The 20,689-nt window shown below is 39.1% G+C and overlaps 1 protein-coding gene across 1 annotated transcript in view; it reads right to left on the bottom strand.

Moving 5' to 3' along the window:
* Positions 1-20,689, bottom strand: part of Clvs1 (clavesin 1) — a 194,250-nt gene that overhangs the window by 166,372 nt on the left and 7,189 nt on the right. Inside the window, exon 2 of the mRNA XM_005322974.4 lies at positions 15,319-15,946. Coding sequence (XP_005323031.1) covers positions 15,319-15,773 — 455 coding nt within the window. The 5' untranslated portion in view covers positions 15,774-15,946. The remainder of the gene's footprint in view (positions 1-15,318; positions 15,947-20,689) is intronic.

The raw sequence follows: 20,689 nt of genomic DNA, 5'->3' as shown, positions 1-20,689 counted from the left end.
ACAGCATTCTACTTCAATCTTCCTGAATAAGCTGTCGGAAGATCTAGGCCAGGATTATAATAAAAATATCCAAACCAGTCCAGAACTGGAAAATCTTGATAGAAGGACAGGCATTGAGCCAAAAAGAAACGAGTCACATAGAGAGATGGGTTTAAATGTTTGTTTGAAATGTATTATGATTGGTTATAAAATTAATTTCCCAAAGGCATTTTTTAAGGGAAAGAAATGATTGCTTTTATTTTTAAGACAACAGAAAAGAAATTATGGCATCCATAACCACAGAGTAAATAGAGAAAAGCGAAGATGAGTGGTAGAGTACTGTATCACAGTATTATATTTCTCATCTTCTGCAAGAGATGGTGTTTTCGTCTCGCTGTCAAATTAATATATTGGAATCTTAACCCTGAAGGTGATGGTGTTAGGAGAGGAAAGTTGATTAGATCAAGAGGGCTCCAGGGGGGTTATTGCTCTTAAAAAGAGAAACAAGGGATCTTATTCTCCCCACTACCATGAGTGAGAGGAAACAGCAAGAAAACACCATCTATGAACAAAGAAGTGGGCTCTTACCGGAGTTCTAACCTGCTGGTGACTGGGTCTTGTACTTCTGAGATTCTAGAACTGTGAGAAATAGATTTCTGTGGCTGATCAGGCACCCAGACTAAGGTATTTTGTTGGAGCAGCTTGAATAGACAAAGACAGATGGTCTTTTAAATTACTGATTTATTATTTACTGTAAGAGCTAATTTACTACAAATCTAGGATTGTCTTTGAAAAAAAAAACCTCTAAATTATTCACTACTAACATTGAAAACATAATGCTTATCTTTTAAATCATTTCCAGAAAAATATCAAATAAGAATAAATGTATACAGCAAAAAAAAAGAATAACCATAACAACAAAAACCCACTGCATAAATAGAAAAGGAAAAAGCATTAAACAGTAACACCATCCATAACAGTTGTCACTTATGAAAACCACATCTAAAATAAAATAGCACAGAAAGGCTTGAAATGATTAAGGTCAGAGTATGCATCATAATGCGTTGAATTGGGATGGGAGACAAGGAGAGATGGCACACTCAGACTGCTGACGGGAAATTGAGGTTGGAACAACATTTCCGGAAAACAACTTAAATAAGCTATTCACAGTGTAAGCTCAGTTGTGTGTCTGTGTAAAATGTAACTTCAATTCTCAATGAAAACAGTGTTTTCATCTAAGTGACAGGACTAAGGACGATTATTAATGTTCTAACACCTTCTCTATTTTCATGAGTCTCCACCATGAGAATGCTTATCCTTACAATCACACAACACTTCATATTTAGGACATGGCAATTGATTTGGGATCAAAAATCTATTAGGCAACCATTCTGTAATACTATCCCAATAGGTTATTTGCTTCCCTAGTGCACCACAGAATTGTACTCTTGGGCTAACCAAGAGAAGAAGAAGAAGAAGAAGAAGAAGAAGAAGAATCATGTGTTGGTTCTTCAATTTCTTTTGTTTGTGAATCTGCTAGGAATCAGGTAGAAGCTGGTATCTTCTTTTCTGCCAAGTGTCTACAATTTCAAGAGATTTGCATGATTACAATAGCCAGTTGTAGATCAAAGATGGGTATCCTCTGGTAAAGAATGACCCAGGTTAGGGTGGCTCACTTATCCAGTAGCGTCCACTACTTAGAGCACTGAGAAAACCAGAGGAGCCAGTATAAGGCATGTTTCTCTCCCCTCCCCAGGTATCTTAGTGCTGGCAGGCCTCACCAATGTCCCTGTGCCTGACCCTACCTGAGGGTGTCTGGGTACTGGAGGGATCAAATCAATAAAAATTAATAAATATAAAAATTGTGGCCACAGTGGTGAAGCCACAGTCATAGGTCATGATGACCACTCTGGAAGGGAGAAGCAAGTAGTCACTTGGATGAGGGGACCAAAGGGAATAAGTCCAGTGACAAAGCTGTTGAATTCCTGTTGCCTAAGGGTAGGTGTTGGGCCAAGGATGTAGCTAAGTGGTAGAGCACTTGCCTAACATGAGCAGGTCCCGGGTTCAGTCCACATCACCACACACACACACACACACCCCTTAAGGTAGATGAGGAAGATACAAAGAAGGTCGTCAAAATAATCAGAAAAATGAAATACTTTAGTTTTCTTCCCCTAATATATTCTTGTTGAGAGACAAAGCCTTCTACTTAATAGTTGGGAAAGTCTAAAAATGAAAACTAAAAGAATAATCACTGCTTTGGTAAAAATGACTTTTAGTCTAAGTTTAAAGAAAGATGTATGTCACTTTCTGTTAGGCTAGGAAGAATCTTTTTTTTTTCTTTTTTTTTATTGTTGGTTGTTCAAAACATTACATAGTTCTTGATTATATCATATTTCACACTTTGATTCAAGTGGGTTATGAACTCCCATTTTTACCCCGTATATAGATTGCAGAATCACATCAGTTACACTTCCATTGATTTACATATTGCCATACTCGTGTCTGTAAGAATCTTAAAGAGAAGAAAGATACAAGATTCAGGGGGGGTGAAGAACATGAATCCAAGGTTGGAGAAATCTAGAAGGGATATTGGCTTAAGTTTTCAGTTTTGCACAGTGACAAATAGATGCTGCAATGAAAAATGTTTCATGCCCTGCCTGCTGGTGCATTAGGCAGAACTATATTTCTCATCAAAGCGATGAGATAGTATAAAATTCATGCACTGCTACAGCTCATTTACTTTATTTCCTGGGATTCCCTCTAGCTCCTCACCCAAGGCATATAACTCATTGGGTTTAGTTTTCTGTCTTCCAAAAAAAAATTAGGGGAATAAAACGGTGCTTTGAAGCAGATACACTAACAGCAACTTGACTTGACAACAAAGAGGTGAAAAAAGTAACTTAAAAAAATATATATATATACATTAGATAACTCAAAAATCATGGCAGTAGGGGCCATGTGGCCGAGGGACAAAGCCCTCCATACTCCAAGAATCTTCACTGTCTAGCCCAGAGTACAATGATGTTTATTTATCAGGGTCAGCACTTTTCAGAAGAAAATATTAAATTTTATGGAATAAGGGTAAGAAACACATTCTTCTTTGATTTGTTTGTTTAAACCAGAACTGAATAAAATTTTTAAAACTGGACCTTAAAAGGCAGCCCTCAATGGTTTGGAAATTTAATAACTGTGGAATACAAAGATATGAGGTAAATGAAGCATTGCAGTATTATTTGGAGAGATGCCACAGGTCAAGTATCAGGCTGCAACACTCTACCTCTAGTGGTATGATATGCTAATCAGCATGAGGAGAGGTGCTATCACCAGAATCTACACAAACCTGTCAGAGCGATGGGGCTTTGAGTAGAAATAAGAAGCTACTCCCAAAGAACAAGGTAGGGAGATAGGCTTCTGTTCCAGGAGCTCTGCATTCTTAACCATGGAGATTCCTACAAGAAACTTCTTCTTCACTCAATCTGATCCAAAGGAAATCACACAGAATTTAAGGGTTGAGAGAATGCAACTGAAGTCATCTCCTTCCATAAACTTATTATTAGATGAGGAAACTCATACCCAGAGCCCGAGTCACAGAGTAGATAAGCCTCTCCAGAATCCTATCAACCCATTTCACACTATTATTGTTGAATCCACTTCTATAACCACCTGGTCCTGCAGAGGATCATGGATGAAGGGTAGCCAGAAGCATCCTTGTCTCTTCCTCTCTCATTCTCAAGTTCAGTAACACACAACACCTGTCACCTTGATGGGAATATTGCTATGGAGAAGAGTCTAGAAAGAACTTCCCTTGTTTCGGCTTTCCATTTTCCACTTCTTCCCCAGCCCTGAGCTCTATGTTGTAGCCACAGAGAGGGTGGAGGAAAAGACCCCGAGTCCTGCCTCTGGGAGTTTCCCTGGCATGTGAGAGAGCAGGCTGTAAAGAAGATTACTGTATCAGGCATTCAGGGAAGGACAGAGGAGAGATCAACACTGCCTGGGCTGTGGCAAAGCTACTTAGTGTGGATATGAGATTTGAACGATTTGATTGATGGTCTCTTAGCATAAAACACAAATTCCTTCCTTGGTGGCCCCAGTCAACCTCCTCAGCCTCATCTCTCACCAGGTGAGCCTGTATCTTCCATGTTCAATGGAACCAACTGAGGTTTTCTCAACATGGCATCTCTGTCCCCCAGGATCATGGCATCCTGTGCACTTTTGTCTCAGTTTCCTCACCCTTCCTTCTCTTTCTAGTTGGAAGATCTCTCTGAAGTCCCAGCTTCCCAGATGGCTTAGATACCTCTTCCTGGTCTCCTCTAGGACCCAATCCAACCTCATAACAGGAAGGAAGCCAGGGTAGGAGGAACCACACAGTAAGGTTGGGGAAGAGCTGAGATGAAGAGGGTGCAGGGGCAGATGAGGGAGACCATGGACTCCAGTGGAAGAAAGATGTCCTTTAGATAAAGGAAATGATGCCAAATTATTAAGGTTTCCTACGGCAAAATATATGGTGAAAGAGTGGGCCAACTTTATTAGGGAATCTTAAGGATTGCTGAGCAAGAATTCTGCCACAAAGTTGAGCCATCAAAGATAAGGTGATTTCTTATCTATAATTCTTTCCTATGATTCCTCAATAGCAGACCCCATGAGAAGGAGACAGAGAAATTCTGGGGATCAAAGCACTAACCAGCCCTGTGACAGGTCCAGATGAAAATGAAGATAATATCTCTTTCATAAATTGTTGTATTAAATAAAACAACAGGAAACAGAGAGATGTTACATGCCTAGGAGCATTATTAATATTAACACTGTGATCAGGAATGACAGGGGAAGTGCCACATTTGAACTTAGATGGAGAGACATGGGGCGGGGGTTACGGAGATGGGGAAGAAACAGAGGCCAAGAGAAGAGGAAAATAGTGAGGAGCAGAATGAGAATGTGCAAAGAAAACAAAACACATCACGGTAAAAGCTTCACAGCAGAATTTACCCTCTCTTTATTTTCTTGTCTGATGTTGCATTTTGCAGTATAGTAGCAATAACTTCAACTGCTTTATAGTACAGTCACAATAAATGGCTTCTGGGCTTGATTTACCACCTGAGCGAAGCACAGGCAGTTAATCACTCCCAGCAGCTGTTTAAAGTTCTGTATATCACCGTTCAGGAGTGATTATCTGGGAACCATATTTAAAGGGCAGGAGAGCTGGTGGATGGTTATAGAGATGAGACTCAGGGCTTAGGGACTGGGGATTGAAGTCTGTGCTAGGGGGCTTGCTTCTCAGCTCTACAGCATCTTCCTTTTAAAAGGATCAGAAGATGCTTTCTGGGTTTTCTGTAAATTAGGGAGAGCAATTAATGGCCCTGAAGAGCTTTAATATAGGGAAAAAAAAAAAAACCTTGTAATGCAGCCATTCGGGAGTCTGCTATGCCCATTAGGAAATCTCCCAGTGATGCAGCATGCAGGCAAAACCTGATTAAAAGTGCCCTTTTTGTGGGCCCTCTTTTATTGAGACTGGTCTTTTTAAGAGCAAATGCTGGCCATGCCCCCAGATTGCAGTACAGTGTTAATTGTGAGCAAGTTTGGCTCTGGCTACCTTCGCCAGGACTTGCCTGGAGAAGAAAGAAGTTATTCTTAGGCTCTTGAAAAATTTCTGGCCATAAGAGGGGGATTTTTCTTCTTCTTCTTCTTTTTAATCTACAAGGTAAGGACTGCAATGTTTTTTAAATGCCTGGGTTTATAATGAGAACTGGGGAGAAACAGCTGGCCTAAAAAGAAATACTGTCAATAAAAGCTTATTCTTATGGTCCTGAAGGTCCCCTCAGATACAAAGACACTAGCCTGTGCAGCACTGTTGTAAAGACGTGTGACATCCACAGCCACCCAGTGAGGCAGGGTCACACATTGCCCTGTTATCTTCCAACAGAGACCCCATGGCTCTCTCTCCCATTCAATCTCTAGGAGAGATGGATAAGAGGCATATTTGTAAGGGCCTGAGTTCAATTGCAAGGGGATGTGAACAGTGGGCAGAAAGCGGAATTAGCATGTAAATAGTGGGATGTCAATAAGAAATTTATTGGAGGAAGAAGGGATTTAAAAGAAATGTCCAGGGCTGGGGATGTGGCTCAAGAGGTATCGCGCTCGCCTGGCATGCGTGCGGCCCGGGTTCGATCCTCAGCACCACATACAAAGATGCTGTACCCGCCGATAACTAAATGATAAATATTAAAAAAAAAAAGAAACGTCCAGAAAATTGTTTGGCCATCACACATGACAAGCCATACACACATCTAGCAGCTTGAAGAAGCCCCTATCTAAGCACATTATAACTTCATTCTTTCATCAATCATCATCATTTTAGAAGCATGTAACAGATTTATTCTCCTTTATAAGATCCTTCCACTGACTGGGAATTCATATCCTTGGCATTTTAGGGTCTGGGTTAGGTCAAAATTGGAAAAGCATCTGAACTATGGAGGAAAGTAAATGACCCTTTGGGTGCAAAGCCCTTTGCTGCCTACTACCTCATTTCAACATCAGAGCCCCACCAAGCACCCAGGAAACTCAGTACAGAGTCACTATCTTGCCATGGTCATAAGGCTACTAAGCTGCAGAGCCGGGGTTCTATTTGCAAGGTGAAAGTCTGTAGATGAACACTCATTTTCATGCAAGCAACAGGTAGACAAAGATGACAGGTAGGCTTAGATTAGGGTTGCTTTGGGTAACACATTCCAAGCAATATCTCGTTTCCCTTGCTAGGCTGGGATTTTAAAAATCAAAGTTGTTTTTGTTGTTGTGTTACTGTTACTATTGTCAAATAATGACAGTAAAGACTGGCTGAATTTCAATCTTTAGTTTTCCAGGATTCCATGACATTGGAAGTCATGGAACATGACAACAGGATTCTCCATTTGAGTGATGAGGTCGTTTTCAAATTCTTTGAGAGCTCAAGTGTCTGCTGATGCTTGCTCACTAATTTCTCACTGAGAGCTCTCCTGAATGTCTGATTAAAAGCCCCCAAATTTGGAAAATGAATTCCAGTATGAGTTGGTTGTGCAGCGTAGCATTTTGATTGAGAAGTTAGGTCTGAGATTTTTGCCTCTATTAGCCACTCATCTTCTGGGTGACCTTGGAAAGATTCCCTAACCTTCCTGAACTTCAATTTCATCATGTGGAAAATATGGATATTCTAGTGCCTGCCTAAGAGCATTACTGGCTAACATATGGTAAGTACTTAATAAGCTTTCAATGTTGTTTTGTTTTGTAATTGTGATAATTTTCCTTTTCCTTCCAACTCATTTTGCTCATTCCCAAACTCATAACAATTGGAAAAACGGATTGCTACCAGAGAGGTTCTGGCAGTGTTTTTAATAGAAGAACATTTTGCTGAATCTCTCTTAATAGGCTTTGGGATTTGAGGAGTAAGGTTCCCTGCAGCCCTGGTAAGAAGTCTAACAACTCCCTCACTTACCTTCTCTTTCTTTCCTCATCAATATTCGGCATGGACACATGGCTACTGAGAAACCTGTTCCTTTTCATGCCACAAGTTCTTATTACTGAGGACAATCAAACTGAATGGGGTACAGAACCCCTGCTACTTGTAAAAAGCTCCTTAATGCTCTTGTAAGAGCTAAAAGAGAGCCTCAATCAGCTAGCTTATTTATAGTTTGAAGAGTTATATCCCACCTACTGCCTCAGGGTTTTAATCAGAAGAGAGAGCTGCCTGAAGCTCATCTCCCACGGCCAAATCATCACTCCCACAGAGCTGTGGGGGCTTTGCCACCTCAGCCCTTTAGAGGTTGTCACAGGTCAGCAATGACCAGTGACGTCTGAAGGAGCTGCTCTATGTCCAGCAAATCCATCAGCTAAATTGCTGCAAAGCATCAGAGGACATGGAAGGGGGGAACACCTTCCCAGAAACAGCAGTGAGTGGAAAAATGCCCATTCTTAAGTACAAAGAATCCAGGTGACTTTCCAAATTATAACATCCATATGACAGTGTCTCTTGCTTTCACAATTGTGAAGGAAAGAAGGTCAAACATCCTAATAACATTTGTCCTCCCATCATTAGATGCCTGGAGGGTCTGATGTGGGGCATGCTGGGAGATGCCATTCTAGGACTTGAGCTCAACAGGAATAAGACCTTAGAGCCTTTAGGAACCTCACAAGTCCAGACTACTGTAGCCATTCAGGTGTTTACTAGAGAGTGTGTGAAGGAATAAATGAGACCCAGTTTTATCCCACTAAAGAACTGCAAGTCTTGTCTATAGGCCAGCACCCCAATTTCCTATTTGCTCAGACTGAACCAATGAGTCCCTTTTTCATTTTCTTTCTTTTGAAGACTGGATGGGTCCTCACCACTCAGCCTCCTAAACGAGTTCAACCTCTGGTGCATAAACTTGTAAAGCAGTCATCACTGTCAGCCTTATAAGTTGCACACACACACACACACACAAAAAAAAACCTTCATGGTCTACACTTAGTCATTGTGTGCCTCTGGGTTGAAGGACAGTTGAATAGGGTATGTGAAGAAAACCTTGAATTTGGACCCCAGGGCTTCTTTGCTACTTAGCAACACACTAATGATTCATATTTTGATTGCCAGAGACTTTTGGAACTCAAAGTTCGGGGAGGAATGAAATCATTGGTGGATTTAGTGGGAAAGCATATTTCTTTATATTCAAATAGACCAGGGAATAGTCCCATTTCCATTGGGCTTACCTAGTTACATAACATAGATCCTTGCAGGACTATAATAGAAAATATGTATTGTGGCCCTTCATATCTGCAAGTTCTTCATCCGCAGATTCAACCAACCAAAGATTAAAAATATTTGGAAAAATTGCATCTGTACTGAACATATACAGACTTTTTATCTTGTCATTATACTTTATTATATGTTAAATGACTATTTTCATTACACTTACATTATATTAAGTATTATAAGATATAGTTAAATGATTTAAAGTAAAAAAGATAATGCACAAATGCCATTTTATATAAGGAATTTGCATCAGTAGATTTTAGCATTTGCAGGGAGTCTTGGAACCAGTCCTCACAGAAGGATGATTGTATATGAAAATTGGCATAAAAGCACCTAATGAAGAATAATTTTATTGATGCTAATAGAAGGGTGTTTCCAGACAACCCCCGCTCCCCCCTCCCCCCACAAGGGTGGATCTCAAAGTAGACTCCATCTCTCCCAGACACTTTGGAAATATAGAAGTCTTTCTGGCTGTCCCAATGCCAGGATAGGATGATAAACATTCCACAGACTGGACATAGTCATACACATTAGGAATCAATAGCTCTACATACTGATGATACTCCTTTTAAGATTCAGTCCACCCAGACCTCAGATCCTCTTCTGGGTACCTCATTGTACTTTTCCTCCACCCAAGAAATCCATCTTCAGCCTTGCAGAAGCTCCATGAGTATTTTGAAATATCTAACCACTCAATGGCCTCCAGATATCTTTGAAATGAACTTGGAATTAGAAGCCCTGAATCTAAGTTTTTCCATTGATGAGTCATATTGCTCCTTGACTAGTAAAGCACCTTCTACTCCTTACCCTCCCTTTTGTCATCAGTAAGTCAGTGACACTGAATCTCCCAAATCATTCTGAGCATTAAATTTTAAAAAATATATGAAAATGCTTGGGAGCCATAAAGACTTGGTGTGGTGGTTATTGTATATGCCTGCCCTGCAATATAATTGACAGGAACCAATGTGAGGCTCTTCTCTTGAAAAATCTGATTGGTTTGTGCAGTGCTGTCCTGAACCAAACTGGAGCCTGAGGCAAAGGGGAAAGAATTGTAAATACTTATGCTACTTTCTTTTGTTATTTTATTTATTAGGAATTTTTACATATTATGCATTTTGAAAAAGTTTGGGGATGACTTTAAATTTTTCTCTACTTGCTCAGCTTTACCCCAGTCCTAGGTCTGAAATCTTGGCTCAGACTCCCTAATCTTCCATCCAAATGGATCCTTTGCCTTCTTATAATAAGTCCATAGACATGAAGGTAGTAATCAATGTGTGCATCAGTCTCCTTTTTCTCTTTAGTACTACACCCTAACTAAACTCTTCCTTGAAGTGCCTCATCAATATGGTTTGGATCTGAAATGTCCCTAATATTGAAATGTGTTGAAAGTTTTCTCACCAATATGGCAGTGTTCAGAAATGAGGTCTTTGGGAGGCGATTGGATCAAGAGGACTTTAACTTCATCAGTGGGTTAATCCATTATGGATTCATAACTTAATGAACTGTAGGGAGATTGATGGAAACTTCAGGAAGCAAATCCTGTTTGAAGGAAGTAGGTCACTAAGGGCATGTTCTTGAAAGTTATGTCTTGTTCTCAGTCCTTTCCTCTATCATGCTCTCTACACACTCCTGCCACCATGATGTTCTGCCTCACCACAGGCCTAATGCCAATGGAGCCAGCCAATCATGTACTAAATCTCAAGATCATATGCCAAAATAAAATTTTCCTTCTTTTAACTTGAACCAATTTTTAAACTAGTTTTCAACCAGCTTGCTGATTTCCGAGTATGAGAAATAATATCCTGACCAAAGAATGTGCAACATTAACTCTACATATTATAACTTGTAATGCATTTCTAATTGTGTTTTCTCTATCTAAGTACTTGGGCACCCAGCTGGTCTACATATAGCACTAATGGATAGTATCATAGTATATTATAGGACTTTCATTATCTGAATCCCCCCAAATGCTTTTCTTATAACCTGAGGATAAAATGAACAATAGTTGGGGGTACTAACACTAGGTGGCCTCCCAGCCACAACTGAACTATCAAATAAGACTCTGCAGCCAGGTAGCTTAAGGTCTCAGTGGTATTTTTTAAATGTGGAAGAAATTTGGTAATGGCATCAAATTTAGGAAGTATATATTGTGACCCAGTATCCTAGGTATTTGCCTGGTTTCATTTATTATTTTTAAGAAACAATTACCAATTATTGAGCATCAAGTAGTGTTAATCTAGGATCATAGTAGGTGAGAAACTGAGGGTAATGAGGATTTGAGCAACATGCTCTGGCATGTGACTGGTAGGAGGCAGCTGGGATTTAAAAATGGCCATCTGGCTTCAGAGTTTGTGCACTTAATCACACTTTATTCTGCTTCTTGGACACTACCAAGTAGGGCAATTGGAATTAATCCTTGCAATAGCCCAGGAAGCTTGATATCTTACCTACTTCCATTTGATAAATTGAGATTCTAAAATGTTTAAAAAAGAAAAAACCTTGACCAAGTACAACTCTTTTTTGACTAAATGAAATCCAGAAAAAAATAGACCTATGATCATATTTCCTTCTGAAGTACCAGGGCATTTGTGGCAAACCAGGCTAGATGATCAGGGGCACATCTATAGCTCAAAAAGAAGCAAAAAAATTGATTTATTCTTGATTGGATCTTACAGGGGCAAATTATGAATTCTTGCCAGTGCTGATATGAGTTTAGGTGAGAAAGATCAGAGGACTCACTGAGCAATAGTGTCCACTTAGGTCCTCACTCCATGCCACACTGGTGAGCTAGAAAATAAATTGCTGACTTTCAGAGGGCCACATTCCTTTTATGAATGAGTATGTGGTTCTCATTTCATCTGATGCTTTTCAGTTCACCTCAGTGGCCTCAGAGAAAACAGAAGCCAGACAGTTTTCTGCTGAGGCTCAATTTTAGGACAAGGCCAATTGTACTCAGGTAGCCCAAGGGCATCTGTGCCTCAGTTGTCACAGCTAACCTCAATAGCCAGAGCCCTAAAGATGGCTTTAGAGGACAGAGCTTTCCATCTCTCACAGTTCTGCACTTTGTTCATGTGTCCAAGTCTAGATGAAGGAGATTAATGTCAAGTTAATCATATTAATCATCATTTTAATCTCAGTAAACCTTTCACATGAGGCATTTTGTTTTCCTGCTTATCTGCGACCCCCAATAATGGTGATGCAGGCACTTTGCAAAGCTGTGCTAACTCCTCCAGGCCTTTGAGCTGCATTTGGACTGGGTCTGTGTGACAGGAAACTCATTTGGGAGAGAGCAGGTGCTCAGGATGCGCGTGTGGGCACACAGCGCTCCACCCTACTCCAATTTTCAGCATTGTACTCTTGCCTTGGGTTCTAATTTATTTGCCATCTGTACTCTACTACTTTGGCAGTGGGATATTTTTAAATATTAGTAATCATTCTAGAAGCTAACGCTTATTGAGTACTTACTGTGTGCCAAAATATAGATTATAATGCATTATTTCATTCAATTTTCCCAACCACACATAGATATCATTATCATCGCTACTTTACAGGAAAGAAAACCAAGTCTCAGAGAGGTTGCCTGTCCAAGGTCAGATGATCAGTAAGTGACATGATAATATTCAGATTCAAAATAAAGTTTGCTTGCATCCAATGTTTTTTGACTATCAATGGAATAGCCTTATCATTACTACCTTGTAAAAAGCAAATGGTTTACAAGAAATATTTTTATGTGTGGGTTGGCAGAAAGGAGATCATGAGAGGGAGAGATGGGGGAGGGAGAGGGTAACAGAAATGTTACTCTAAAAAAGTCTAGTGAATTAAAAGCCTATAAAGTGAATTTTTTAAATCCCTTCTCCTCTATCGGATGAAGCTGAATGAGCTTCACATTCATGAGCCATTAGAGCTAGAGGTTTCTCAGGGATTATATAGTTCAAGCTTCTTATTTTACACACGAGGAAACCAAGGAACAGAGAAGTGACTCGTTCAAGGTTATCATAATCATAAACATTTGGATTATTTCCTCAGAGATGTGTTACTTCTCACTTCTTTACAACACATTTTGGGATATATACACAACAAATTCTAATACAAAATAAAATATCTTACTAGAGCTCATTTCTTCATATGTACAGCACCACGACTGACTGGTGTTCTCTGTATCGTCTGTCTTAGCAGATGGAAGTTCTAGAACACTAACAACACTTAGCACAAATGATGTCAGCATGGATTATTCTCCAGAATCATCACAACGTTCCTGTTTCAAAATCCCAAATGTTAATGTGCCATTCTCAGGAGGACAACCTCTCCCTCTATTTTAACACTGATGTCCTGTGTTGGTGGTTTTTGTGTCTCAGAAGGAGCTGTCTTGTGTTAAACAGGGGCTAGATGTTCTTATGTTTGTACCATTGCTGGACAATGAGCTACCCCATGGGATTTTCACCAACAGAGACCACGTCTTCTTGTCATTTGCATTATACAAGCCCTAGCACAAATTCTGTGTTCCTCAAATGTTTCTTGATTGAATGATACAGGTGGATGAATATAAGAACCCAGAAATCTTTCTCATCATTGGAACAAAGTAATGAAACACACATCATTAATTATGTTAGCTATGACACAACATATTATAATACGAAATTATTCTATATTATCATTATTGGTCCAAGTACAGACCTGACCAAATTCTAGACAGTATTAAATCATTCAAATGCCTTTCCAGGGATATAAGGTGCTACCTCAACCTTATACTACTGTTAATTTTAAGAAGAGGAGGAAGTGATGTGGGGCAGTGAAGAAGTACCCTAGAAATTCCTTTTAATGGTATTAAAAGGTGTTTTGATATATTTTTAAGGTTAAACCTGTGTCTTCCTCCAAAAAATAAAAATTTTAATGAAGATATTCCTGTGAAAGCTCAAGCCACAGTTGATATTTTGGAGATGGATTCATTCATTTGTTTTCTCATTCAACACTTATTGAATATTGTGCCATATGCTAGCCAAGTAAACATGCAAACTCATAGTCTCCTGCCCTTAAGAACTTGCAGCCTTGGGAAGAGAGGGTAAGAATGCACAAGGTAAACTCATTTATAATAAGGTAGGTTAAGGTAACTGGCTCTTGAGTCAGACCATTGGGGCTCAATCTCACCCCATGTTTCACTAACTACATGACATTAAATTATCATCAAATATAGAATTGGAGAAGAGTAATACTACCTGTTATGCTAGGTATTGGGTGTATTAAGTTTTATATATGCAAATACATATAGATAGATAGATAAACATATAAACATGAGCAATATATTGCAATATAAGCATTTGCTTAGCAGAGTATGTGGTAAGCGTTCAAAATTATTATCTGTGACAACAGTGATTCTTATGCTCCTATTATGAATGCTTTAATAGAAACAGGAGCAGAGGATGGTCATCTGACTAAAATAGGGTTGAGGTGGAGTAAATGAAAACTATGTGCCTGAAGATACAAGGATAGGTATGAATTATTAGGCAGATTGAGTCCAGGAGGGTGGAGTTGGGATGGGGATGGTGGGTCTCTCCGTTAGGTGTGTGGTGGAGCAAATCCAAAGGATTAGAGATATGTCAAAATCACAACTGGTCAGGGAAAAGTTTATACTTCCAACCATTTGGACCACAGAACAGAAGGGCAGAGGGTAAACACAGAGTAGGAAATGTAGAAGGTGGATTATAAAGGGAATTAATTTACTTTGAAAGCTTTGAAGGTCATTGAAGAACTTTAATCAGGACAGTGACGTTACAGAATTTTGGAAGGATTATCCTGGCTACAGTGCAAACTAGAATGGCTCAGAAGAGACCAGAGGCAGGATGCTCAGAAGAGATCAGAGTCTTGCAGTAATGTAAGTGAGAAATGATGAGACGCTAAACCAAGGCTATAGTGATGGGATCAAAGAGAAGTAAAGAGACTTGAGAGATTTTTTTCAAAGCAAGGGGTAGAACTTGGGAACAAAGGTCAATTAAGAATTTCTGGCTTGAGAGACTGGAAGAATAGATATAGAGGAGAAGACGGTAATGCTTTCAGTCTGGGGCTGAAGAGTTTGGAGTTCTTTATAGGACTTTCAGAGAGAAATATCTAGTGTATTTGGATACAAAGATCAAGCACTCGGGACAAATAGAGAATATCAAAGTCATGGAAAGGATCCAAGAATCATTATTTTAGGTATTAAAAACACTTGACTTAAGGTCACCCACTGAATTCATTTTTTGCTACATTTCTGTTACAGAAAAAAAAACACTAAAGATAATATATAGGTCTTTCAGAAGATCACTTTCAGTTTTATTAAAATAAATGACCCACTTTAATAAGAATTATAATGACTTATAAGTCTCTTACAAGTCCAATGCTATGATTCTATTGTTCCAAAACACCACTGGAAATCTGGACTTGCCTTTTGATGACAGCATACCTGTGGCCTTAAAACTTTCTATGTGGGTGTGTGGAATATATTTTTTAAAATTAAAGCCCTTAACTTATAAAGCCATATAACCCCATACATGCAGTGAAAATGCCATGGAAAAGAAAAACTAAGTAAAGACACTATCTACATTTACCTACTCTGATCCCAATTGGCAGCAAACAGCAGAAGAATCTTCCTCCCATAGTGATCACGGTTTTCCAACACTCCAGGGAATCCATCAATCAGGGCCCTCTTAATGCCAGGATCATCTGCCTTGAAGTTTTTGAACATGTCCAGGTTTAGTTGGCGGTACTGGAAGTACTGGGCCAGGAGTCTAAAGGCATCGGCTTGGTGAAACTTCCTGGCTCGGAGAAATCTCAGGATGAAGGCGTCATCTGTACGTAAAAATCCAATGTCAGGCCTAGTGATGATCATGTCCCTGACTTGCTGAATATCCTGGTGTAAAACATCTGGGTTTTCATTCAGTTCCAAGCGTGCTTTCTCTATAGTCTCTGGACTGAGTCCAGCCTGCAAATGGGTCATCTTGTTCAAATCTCCTTTCCAAGTGTTTAATTTCTGATATTTTGGAAGAAGAGAGACTGGTCCCATTCACCTGATGATGTGCTGACACCGTGGCTCATTCAATAATCTTCCTACCACCAGACTGCCACTGAAACAGAAGATTACAGGATCTTCTTTCTGCTCCCAGAAAGTCGTTGGACATTCAGGCCCTATGATGTGGTGGCCATCCCAAAGAGAAGCAAAACCGAAGCCATTGCTTACTGAAAAACAAATGCACACAAGAGAAACAAAACAGAGATCATACAAAGAAAGTACAGTAAATTAATCAGAACCTAGATAGAGAAGCAGTGTGTGCACTTGTGTGTCTGATTAGTAGGTCTCCAAAGAACAAATGGTAGATAATCCTTTACACGGGGGACTCGGCCTCAATATTGATAACTTGAATGCTTGATATTCAAATATTTGAAATATGTTTGAGAATTTTTTAGTTACATTGACTAGTTAACATAATAGTGTGTGGTCAGATTATCAATAATGGGCTCTTTTATTAATGACTCTGAGAAACAATAAAGGGAGAGAAAGATCCCTCTCTGTCACAGCATGCTTTATGAGGCTATTCATAGGCTAGATGTGGCAGACAAATTATGAGTGTTGTGCAATTTATTATTTTCCATTAGCCTCTTTTCTCAAACAGAAGCCTCTCTCACTGAAATATCCCCTCCCCTGCCTTTTAAAACACAGCCATTGCATCTTAATAATAAAAAGGGACTATTAAAGGTCACCCTAGCCTAAACCTCACAGGTGCTTAATTACTCAAAGGAGTCTCCCAACAGTTGGGGAGGTGGGGCAGGCTTAGGGCTGGGAGCTTGACCTTCAATAATCAAATTAAATAAGCACTGAGAAAAAAGGTTCACTTGTGGACATTTATCCAGGGCTTATTATTTGTATTTGCCACCCTTCTGGAACGAGGGCAAAGGGAATTAAAACTCTTGATTGGTTCTCCACCTAACTCAACAGCCACACAAGTTCAAAAATAATTGCATTTTACATGACTTTTCTATTGTCCTGAGATACCATTTTATATACGATAATCATTGAACGTTTTCAATATTATTTGCATCTTTCTCATTTTAAGTATAAATGCTTAAACTCTCATAGACATCTGTTTGGTCTGTACTACAAGTTCCAAAAATCAAAGACATACTAGGTATAAATAAACTGGGAGGTATGTATTTATTTCTAGATTTCCTAGGTCAACAATATCTATAGTAAGAGACAAAATATTTACTTCCAGCCTAATTATTATTGAAAATGCTTCATCATACAAAATAATTCAAAAGACAAAATGAGAGCCGTGGATATAGTTCAGTGATACAATCCATGCCCAGCACCTGGGAGGCCCTGGGTTCAACCCCCAACATCACACACACACACACACACACACACACACACACATAAAGACAAAATGAGTCTCCTGCTTAGTTCCAAACTAGACATTTCTGTTTTAGGATATGGAGGACAGGAAGGATACTTCATGTAGCTGCTATTCATTTTCAAGATAATATAAAAATAGAAATGAATTTATCAAATATTTGCTTTGTGACATAGTAACATCTAGCTATGTGATATGTGAATCAAGAAAAACAGAGTCCTGATGCTCACTGATTTTAAGGACTGAAAACGGAAAAGGAAAATAGTGCTATGAACTATTCACAAGATTGGAGGTAACTTCAAGTTCAATGCAATCTGATGTGAAAATTCCTTATCCAATAGTCTCAGCACATCCCTTCATAAAGCTGCCTCATTTGATGTCTTCCTCCTCCAATTCATCCCCACACCTACTGCTATCTCTCTTTGACATGCTGCTGAAACTGCTCTCACCAACCGATGACAACAGTATGATTTATTATCCAAATATAAGCACTAAAGGGTGCTAATAATAATGATACTGGAACAACAAGCATAAACTGGGACACTTCAAAGCAAATCCTGACAGATGGTCACCCTACTTGTGAATGAAATTTTGTTGCTATATGCAATGGACAAATTCTGTCCCCAGTGAGGGTGACCTCTATCAGTATTTGACCTCGACTACCTTATCCTTCTCAGACTGTTCTCTCCCTTTCTTTTCTGTGAATCCATACACACCTGATTTTTCTCCTGGCTTTCTATCCTTCCTGCTCAGTCTTCTCTCTTCAGTGCCAGTGCTTTCCAGGATCCTTTCCCTGCTCCGTGATTTGACCATCTCTATGCAAATACCTTCAGTCCATAGCTCATTCCTGATCTCCAGGCTCCACATTCAATTGCCTACTGAATGTCTCCATTTAGTTGTCCCCCAGACACTACAAATCAAATATGTTCAAACCTGAGCTAATATGGTTCCTCATCCTGAATTTGCTTCTCCACCTCCGTCTCTTAATGACATCATCTTCCATGCAGTTTCCCACGCTAGAAACCTGAGAGTCAACTATTATTCCACCCTCTCCTTCACCGCCCACTATCAGGCAATCACTTCTCAAATCTGCCCAATTCTTTCCAGTCCCATGATCATTGTCTTTATTGAACCACTTCACCACTCATCTGTTTATTCCTGCAATGGTTTCCCTATAGGTGCTTCCAAGCGGCCAGTCCATACTCTGTATCCTCATTCATTCTCTATATTGCAATCGAAAAATGCTCATGTCATTGTTTGGTTAACATCCATCACTTGCTTCCAATTGTCCTAGGATAAAATATCAAAGCTGTCTTCTCTACCTGGAAAGACCACTGGCTTAACCCCCCTTTGCAGTTCAGGACTCAACCTGGAAGACATTTTCTGGAAACCCTCTCTGGCCTTCAGAGATCACAGTATCCCCATACCCCCAATCACACCAAGTGTTCTTGCCATTTTTGTTTCTCTTTCCTCTTTATTCAGAACACCTTATGGGGAAGGGCTAGGTGTCATTTATCTGTGTATTCCCAGCACAGTGTACAACATAAAGGGGTCAGCTCCTAAGCAGAACTATTTCACTGTGTTTTCTGCTGTATCTCAGTGCCTAGAATAGGGCATGCTATAAAGCAGTGCTCAATGATGATATGTAGCATAGATGAATAAAGAAAGCACTCAAAATGCTGTTTGTGTGAGTGAATAAGTGGGTTTCCCCTTCTATTTGGATACCTCTAAGGCTGATTTTCCTAAAAGGAGGCATTATACCCTACTTTTAATGTCTTACTTCATTTATGAGGGAGGAATTTCACCTAGGCACACTGGATTTCAGATCCTAGTCTCCCTGAAGCATGCTGGGAAATGTTCACAATTCCAAGCTGTGGAGCACAGTACCAAGAGTACAAGGCACAGCAACAGCTCATTCCCAACAGAAGATTTAAAGCAGCTTGAAGCAAGTTACTTATCTTACAGTTCAGGGAACTTGACAATGATTCTGAGATAAATTACCATGGGTTCAAGGGGAAAGTTGAGGTTGCATTTTTCATGGACTATTTCCACACATTGCTATACCTCCAATCTATAATATCTGAAATAAATTTACTCCAATCTACGTCTTTATTCTGTGATCAGCATAGAGTGGAGCTTCTGGGGAGAATACTCAAACCAGGGTCAATGGGTTTCATACTTAGAATGAAATAGATATTTTCCATTAAAGGCAAATTCTTTATATCAGGAGCATAAATAGACTTCTACTTAACTTTAATTGATGATAGTTAAAGCAACAGAAAATTTATACGAAGAATATTCATCAGGATATAGCATTTTCAATTGACTATAATCTTTTGTTCTCTCTCCTCTTTTCTGGATTAGCATTGTAGAAACATTGAACTTGATATCATATGAAAAAAATAGAAGTGGTTTTCCATTCTAATGGTATTAATAATTATAACTATATTATTTATCATAACTCTATTATCCCAAGAAAGATTTTTTTCATTTTATGTACCACAGAATTTAATCCTTAGAACAAGTGTATGAAATGAATGAGAACAGAGGCACAGAGGGGTTAAATGACTTGCCCAAGATGACACAGTCCTAAGAGGCAGAAACTGAATTCAAGCCCAAGCAATCTTTCTCTGAACTATGCTTTTAAATAGTTTGCTGTTCTGCCTCTTTGATGTAGCAAAGAGGTTTTAATATTTGCTACCTAATACCTTCAGCAAGTCACCTTCCTCTAAGTCCTTGCTCCCCTACCCTTAAATTTCTTACAGATTTACTATTGTGGGAACTTAAAAATGCTAATGAATAAACAAATTTTCTTAGGTATCTAGTATTATATCTTACACATGTTGAGTTACCTTCTCATCTTCTTTTTTTCAGCGGAAGATAACTGGAGCTATTTAAAATCTAGTTCTCTAGGCTTTCCCAGCTATCACTAATTTTTGCTCTTTCTTCATGTGTTTTGCTCCAGCAAAGTCCCTGACACTCTATTTGAAAAACTGATACTTTGCCACGCCTAGCAGAGTGCCAGGCATGACATCACCAGGAAAATGTGCTTCATAACCCAAAAGGTTATGCAGAAACCATCTCTTCCCATTGCTGGTGTGGTCTCAAATGCTTCTGAATTTAAAGACAAATAAGGAAATCAGGAGGCCCCTCTGGGGAGGCCAAGGTAGAGAATACTTTCAATTCTAATCCACATCTTTTCTAATGAACTAGAAATTTAGGTCCCTGTATTTTTGCATAAAGGGGAAAGACAAAAAGAATCTCCATGTCATACTTAATATCACAGGATTCTACATTTATATTCCATCACAGGTTTCCACTAGAAAAAAATATGTATGTTTTTTTCTATTGAATTCAGCCTTAAGGAAATGCACATTAAAAATATATGATATTCTTTACGTATCAAGGAGTTTATGTATAAAAATCCTTTCAGAAAGTATAGAAATTCAGATGAGATCTGTTTCATTATTTTGTTATCTTTATTTTCATTTATTTGGTTATCATCTTCAGAAACACACATTGAGTATCAGGAAAAAAATCAGAATATAAGTAGCAGTGCCTTTTCTAAAAA

Source organism: Ictidomys tridecemlineatus, chromosome 7, assembly GCF_052094955.1.
Source record: "Ictidomys tridecemlineatus isolate mIctTri1 chromosome 7, mIctTri1.hap1, whole genome shotgun sequence".
In the NCBI taxonomy this organism is placed as follows: Eukaryota; Metazoa; Chordata; class Mammalia; order Rodentia; family Sciuridae; genus Ictidomys; species Ictidomys tridecemlineatus.
Note: the sequence above shows the minus strand (reverse complement) of the source record. Positions and strands in the feature narration are given on the sequence as shown.